General features: G+C 33.9%; 1 protein-coding gene across 1 annotated transcript in view; it reads left to right on the top strand.

The window, feature by feature from the left end:
• The window catches only part of LOC105627621 (facilitated trehalose transporter Tret1-like), a 16,758-nt gene extending 9,439 nt beyond the window's left edge, over window positions 1–7,319 (top strand). The window contains exons 2-3 of the mRNA XM_012208898.1: window positions 5,370–5,686; window positions 6,031–7,319. Of these exons, the coding sequence (XP_012064288.1) occupies window positions 5,370–5,686; window positions 6,031–7,319 (1,606 nt within the window). The remainder of the gene's footprint in view (window positions 1–5,369; window positions 5,687–6,030) is intronic.
• Window positions 7,320–7,325: the final 6 nt, after the last annotated feature.

Below are 7,325 nucleotides of genomic sequence, written 5' to 3'. Positions count from 1 at the left end.
ATATTATTAAATTAACTATATTTTTTCTCAGTATAGATACAGATCTGGAAATAATTTCATTAGATCAAAATATTCAGATAGAACATTTAAATTAATTGCTAGAATGTCAAAAAGAAGATGTCAATATTTATATTCATTCTAGATTTTATTAATCATTTCAACACAGTGAATCATTTCGCTTTCTAACGGAAGCATGGGTGAAGGCTATCTCTGGATTGTCACTTTGTTCATATTCGCTGCAGAATAACTAACATAACGTTTGAGATTCCGCGGAAAATTCCGTCGAGACGCGATGAAGGGATAACCACGTGTACGACCAGCATCCGATGGAAAATCTTGCGAAATCCTTCTATTCTAATTTGGTTACTTAAACGAACGATACCCTTGAAGTGTCGACAGCCTTCATACGCAAAGTCAAGGTGCAACCAAGGGTGTAATACAAAGAGAAATACGGTCCAATAACACGTTGAATTGTCATGAGATCGTTTTGCATCCGCCGAGAAGGCAGTAATTATATTCTTTGTTGACAAGAATGTCAGCTGACGTCTAGAAGTTATTCTTCTGTAACTCGGCAGAGACATTCAAAGATCATAAATTTGACGACCGCGTTCCAGACAAATTTGGCGAACAAGCCACGAATTAACTGCGACGAATTGTATACCTCTTGTGATTAAAAAAAAAAACTAAAACTATATCTCACCTAGAAAAGAAATATTATATAAAATATTACCAAAGATTTTTTTTTCTACGATTGAAGCCCAGCAAACGAGAATGGATTAAAATGGATTGAAATTTTTTTCTATCCGAATGCATACTTTAAATAGCGAATACTTTTTTTGGATTTAATTAGATTCAATTGGATTCAATTAGATTCAATTGGATGCAATTGGATTGAAAAACTGCATTTCCTATTCAAAATTTTGAATTGAATAGTATTCACAATTGTGTTTGTGTGCACAGAAAAAGCTAATATTATTTTTAGATTGAAAGGCATAGAGATATGCTCCATGCAATTCCTATAAATGAATAACATTCATTTTAACATTCGTGAATCAATATTTCTGAAAATTTGAATCCATTTCAATTTATTTCAATTCATTCTCGTTTGCTGAGAGAATAATGAAAGTATAAAAATATGACTGCATTGTATATATCTCATATCTACGCTTATAGGCTTACATTAACTTAATTTGATTTAAAATAGATTTCTCAATTTCGAATGTGGAAATTCATTTCGTCGGAAATATTAAGTTTTCGGATATACATTCTATAATTTTTTTTTCATATAATTGAATATACTGCATATAATATATATTAACATTATTATAAATCATTATTATTATTATTATTATTATTATTATTATTATTATATAAATTATCGTAAGTATTTCGGTAGAATACCAATAATACATAGCGGTGTGAACGCCGGGAATACAGTAGAATTCGTCAACAAAGGTCGCAGCTGCGCGGCAAAAGCAACGTTAAGTCCGTTGGTACATCCGCATGCGTATGCAAGTTTGGCTTTCATCCAAACGACTGGATTCGTATTGCAAAAGTCCGGAACACGCGCTGGATCCGATATGCAAACTTCGGCAATCGTTTGAAATAGAAATAACTTCCTTTATTTATGATAATCTGATCGACTCACGTTGCAAACTCGTGACACGCGAACGGCATCGTTAACTTGATAAATTATTAAAACGCCGGAGAAACCGAGGTCGATAAATTACGCCTCGAGTATGAAAATAAGAAGGAAATTATTAACAAATAAACGCGATAAAAGCACAAATATACTCTCTAAAATTGTATCTTGCTTTAAAGAATAAATTTGAAACTCTTAATGATTGAAAATGGAGTCATTATTTTTCAAGAATGTACTCTTTAAAACTTTTAGGATAAATCTCTCTTCTAAAGAGTGAAATTTCATTTTTAAAGATTGAAAATTGAGTCACTCTTTCTCAAGACTGGTTCAATTTTCACTCTTTAAAGTGAGACTCCAAAGAACTTTGAGAGTTTAATTTTCGTCACCTACGTACCTGCAAGTGATAAGTTAATGCGCTCGTCGATCTTAAAAACAAATATAATTGTTAATACAGGTGCAAGTAAAAGTACTGCCAGAGATCGATTTGCACGGTTGCACAATACGACCAGGTCTAGGATATGAAATATTTTTATTTAAAACATAATTTTTGCAATAAAAGTGTGTATTTTATGTTTTGTATTTCAGCGGTGCACATGAAAATATTATGTATTTAAAATTGAAAGATTGAAATTTTTATGTATTTCGTAATTTAAATAATAAGATTAATTAATTAATCTTAGTATTTAAAATACAAAATACTCTCTTTTCGTTATTATAATACTGAAATAGAAAATATAAGAAAATACAATTGTCTTACAAATACTGTTTTTTAAATAAAAATAGATATTTCAAATACATGCTCAGCCCTAAATACGATCCATCCCCAAAAGATCATTCCAAAAAATCAAGAAAAAATCGAAATAACTTTATTTTGCTTATAGTCAATAAACAGTTAAACTTTGTTTAAAAAAAAAAAAAAATCATCGTTTGACGTTAAAGTACGTCATTTTGACTTTCTCTTGATGCGTTCCTTGAGCAACAATTCGTCGACTTCTTGATCTTTTCTATAATCACAGTAAATAATTTCTCGCATACGCATCACGTAAAGAAATTCTTTTCCTCGTTAAATCACGCGCATGAACAGAGTTATTGCTCGTGCTCGATAAACGAAAAAGGTAAAAACGCATTGCTATCACAAATTTACATAAGATCACCTTTGTGGCAATTATGGCTTTTTACTTATTTTTCTTTCTTTACGACCTTACATTTTTTTACCATTATTGTTGTATGTCCTCCACGTAAAGTTGAGAATCGACAAAATTCTAGAAAACGAGGAATAATGAATATTTTTCTTATTAAAATTTGTTGTCCAAGATAAACGTGATATGTATACACGCCAAATCGATTCTTTGTGACACGAGTTCCCTTTCATTTTAAAGGTCGTAATACATGATTGTATCATGCGAGGCGCACAGCCTCGCAAACTGTGAGAAACTCGACGATAGCTCTTCTTCTCTCGTCAGAATTTTTCTTTCGCGTTCTTCGTGCAAAAACTAGGCACTGTTCTTTCAACAGTAACATTATTGTGCAGTGTTTGCACCGGCAAAATATTTTAAATACATATTCTATGTATACATTTTAGCGTACATTCGTAGGGAAAAAAAATTGTTCTTTTTGTTAGGACAACTAGACTAATTATAGCAATAACTCATCAAATTGTCTGTATTGTATGTACTATATTTTTTCTATTTTTCCATTTGACTATTTTTATCCATTACAAACTGGAATGACTTTTTGTATTAGATACATTATCTAATATTATTTCTGTTAGTCTTATTATTTTGTAGATAATATTATTATTTTATAATAATTATAATTATCATAATATTATCAATATTATTATTTTATTTTATTTTATTACATATTAACTTTAATCTTTTATTAATAGTTTTAATTTAAACGTTTAATTATTGTTATTATCAAACGTTTGTACACAGTCAAAGTTTATTTGTTGCTATATTCTCGATTAATATTAGAATCATCGATAATTATTTTGATTCCGCTAATCACTTCATTTTTTTTCTTTTTTGTAGTTCTTTTACACAGTAAAGAATATTGGAAATATATAAATCTAATACAAATACACAACTATGTATAGAAAAAGTTTTATCAGTCTGAGCTGGATTTTAAATAATATTAGTGCTTAAATTACTTCGTTTTTTAAGATGCTTATTTCCATCAATATCATTAAATTACTTAATTTAATTTGTGACATTGCTATATCTCAATTCAGTTTAGGATTGCGTTTCAAGGTTGAAAACGATTTCGACATGCAGTTTACAAAACTGGATATGTATACAAATTCTGAAATATTTAACACTAAAATTCAGTCCAGGCTGATGAGGCTTTTTGTTATTAATTGCGGACATTTTGTTTGTAATACAAATAATTCTAATGATACAAATAATTCTAATGATACAAATATATAATATCAAAATAACTTATCATTAACTGAAAGCAAGGATTATAGGAAATTATTATCAAATTGACATCTTCGGAATTCTAACTAGAGATACCATCGGCAGTTTTAGTATTCTTTGATGAAAATAAGAATTAAATCCGGTTTTTATTTTCGCTAGATTTAAACGGATTAGAGATTATCATTATCAAAATAATTATATCTCCAAGATTGTCGCTTGTGTGTCCTAAACTGAATGTGGAACATTTAGGTCGGATTTAATTTTAGTGTCGTCAAATCCGAGCCAAATTTGCAGCCAGCAACGACATGCTTTTACGAGAAGAGATTTGAGGCTCATTACAGGTCATTATTGACAAAATAATATCTCATATTGATTAGCGTGGAAAATTCCGCACATTATAATGTTTGGCGTCTGCCGTGTTATCTGCTATGACGAAAATAAATTGTTATCTTTCCGTCAAACCGAATAAATAGTAATGTTTATATCGCTCGCTTTCTCTCGCAATGCTCGCTTTTCATACGTATTCTCAGAATGATTCCAAATGAACAGACAAATGAACGCTGAAAATCTAATGGGCCTTCTATAATAAGTCATTACCTAATCTTTAAATCTTAAGTCAAGAAATTGATTACCAATTGATATTCTTCTCATATTTGTCTGTGATTGGTCCATTTCTCACGGCTTAAGACTAAGATAATGACTTATTGTAAAGTCTATTATGGACTTTTTACAATAAGCTGTTACTTAAGTTTTAAATCTTAAATCGTAAGGAATTAATCAATCACAATTGAATGTGAGAAGAATAATCGATTGGTCAATTTCTTACGCCTTAAAATTTAAACTTAGATAATAGCTTATTATAGAAAGCCTTTTACGTATGTCCGCTCGAATCGATTCTCATCGACTTCACACGTGAATAGCTCGTGCGTGTAGATACATATAATTTTCCGTGTTTAACAATTACGGTAATATGTCACCGCACATTTTATATACCTCTGCATTTTAACGAAAAAATTAATAAATAATGCTTGTGTAATTGAACTTTCTGTCTAATCACCGTGTAATTTGCATAAATGTAACCTTGCGCTTGTTCCTCGCTTCATTATACAAATATAAATAGTAAGTGCGATAATGAAATATCGCGAATGCAAAAATTTTGCTTCCATCGTTAACTTTCCGCATGTGTATGTGGAACGCAACACGTATTCAACCGTCTAGATAACATATAAGTAATATGCATTACAGCTATAACTTATACATACACTCGAGTTGTTTTTCCGTCGTAATTAATAATCTTCTTTTTATAGAAAAAATAGCGATACGCAAGACCCGGAGAAGGCGACGCTGGTGGACTCGACGTTGCTCCCGAAAATCCAGCCGTCCGGGCTGCTCAATGATGAGAGAACGAATCTGGCGAATGGCACCATCCCAAACAGCGATCCTGAGAATGGTCGACCACCCAGGGGTAGCGCCATCAGACAAGTCTTGGCCGCTCTGGTTGCCCAGCTTGGTACCATCAACACAGGCATGGTATTTGGTTTCTCCGCCATTGCTTTGCCGCAACTCCAGGAGCCAGACAGCATTATTCCCATCAAGGAGGGATCGACGGAGGAATCGTGGATCGGTAGGTCATTGAGAAAGATTTAAAATCTACAATTCTTTCGAGATACTTTCTTCTCAGTCAACACAAACTAAAGTTTACACCATGTTATAATTTGTACTCAGCAATATAAATGTAATGCAATTGGTGACTATATATCCTTTATAAAGGAAAGTTAATTATTTCAGGTAGCTGTCTTTTAGATTATTTATTTTTTCAAAACTCAATTTTGTCCTTTATTTTTACATTATGATGTCACATTACTGTATATATTACTTTTAATTGATTTCGATTGGGTTTTTTCTTCTAATTTAGTCTTACGGAAAAAATATATTAATTTTTATCGGTTTCTTTTTTTTCTCTCGCAGCTAGCACATCCTCTATCGGCACACCGATCGGCTGCTTGTTGTCCGGCTATATGATGGACATGTTCGGCAGAAAGCGTTCACTCATCATTACGGAGATCCCAGCGGTACTTGGATGGCTGCTAATTACGTTCGCGACTGACATACGCATGATATATGCTGGTCGTTTCTTCGTTGGTCTAGGATCGGGCATGGTGGGTGCACCAGCCCGCGTTTACACGAGCGAAGTGACACAACCACATCTACGAGGAATGCTAATCGCACTTGCCAGTGTCGGTGTCAGCACAGGAGTTCTGATAGAATATGCTCTAGGAAGTGTAGCTACATGGAACGTCTGCGCCGCCATCAGCGGTATTCTACCACTTACCGCATTGGTGTTGATGTTCTTCTTCCCGGAGACCCCATCCTACCTCATATCGCGCAGCAAACCAGACCAGGCCAAGAAGGCGCTACAGAAATTCCGCGGCAGTACTTATAACGTGAATCAGGAAATGGAGACGTTGATTGAATTCTCTAACAAGAATAACATCAAACGACTCACCGGTTTCCGAGAGATTATGTGCGCTGTGCTAAAACCCAACGCTCTCAAACCTTTCACCCTGCTGTTTCTGTACTTCTTGATATACCAATGGTCAGGCACTAACGTTATAACTTTTTACGCCGTCGAGATCTTCAAGGATTCGGGAGCAAGCATGAACAAGTACTTAGCGGCAGTTATACTGGGAATAGTCAGACTCACCTCTACTATCGTCGCTTGCGTCCTATGTAGAAGATGCGGTAGGAGACCGCTCACAATGGTATCTTCCATTGGATGCGGACTTTCCATGATAGGATTAGGTGGATATATGTGGTTGAAAAATTACTGGGTCGAGAATGATCTTCCATTCGTCGCCACATGGGTCCCAGTCATGTGCATATTCTTATACACCATCACTTGCACTTTGGGCTTCCTGGTGATTCCGTGGGTGATGATAGGCGAGGTTTATCCCGTGCAAGTACGCGGTATTATCGGTGGACTGACTACTATGTGCGCGCATTCGTTTATCTTCATGGTAGTTAAAACTTATCCATTCCTGGCCAGCGTACTCACTCGCCATGGTACATTCATTCTCTACGGTTGTATATCTTTGTTTGGCACGATATATTTCTACATATGCCTTCCAGAAACTAAAGATAGAACGTTACAAGAAATTGAGGACTATTTCTCTGGTAGAAGTAATGCTTTGATGACCGACAGAATAAGTAACAAGCCAAAGGTTTTAGAAATTAAAAAGGGTCAGATATTACCGTGAAATGGA

This window comes from Atta cephalotes, assembly GCF_000143395.1.
Source record: "Atta cephalotes unplaced genomic scaffold scaffold00009, whole genome shotgun sequence".
Taxonomy (NCBI): Eukaryota; Metazoa; Arthropoda; class Insecta; order Hymenoptera; family Formicidae; genus Atta; species Atta cephalotes.
The sequence above is the reverse complement of the archived record's forward strand: the minus strand, read 5'-3'. Positions and strand labels throughout refer to the sequence as shown.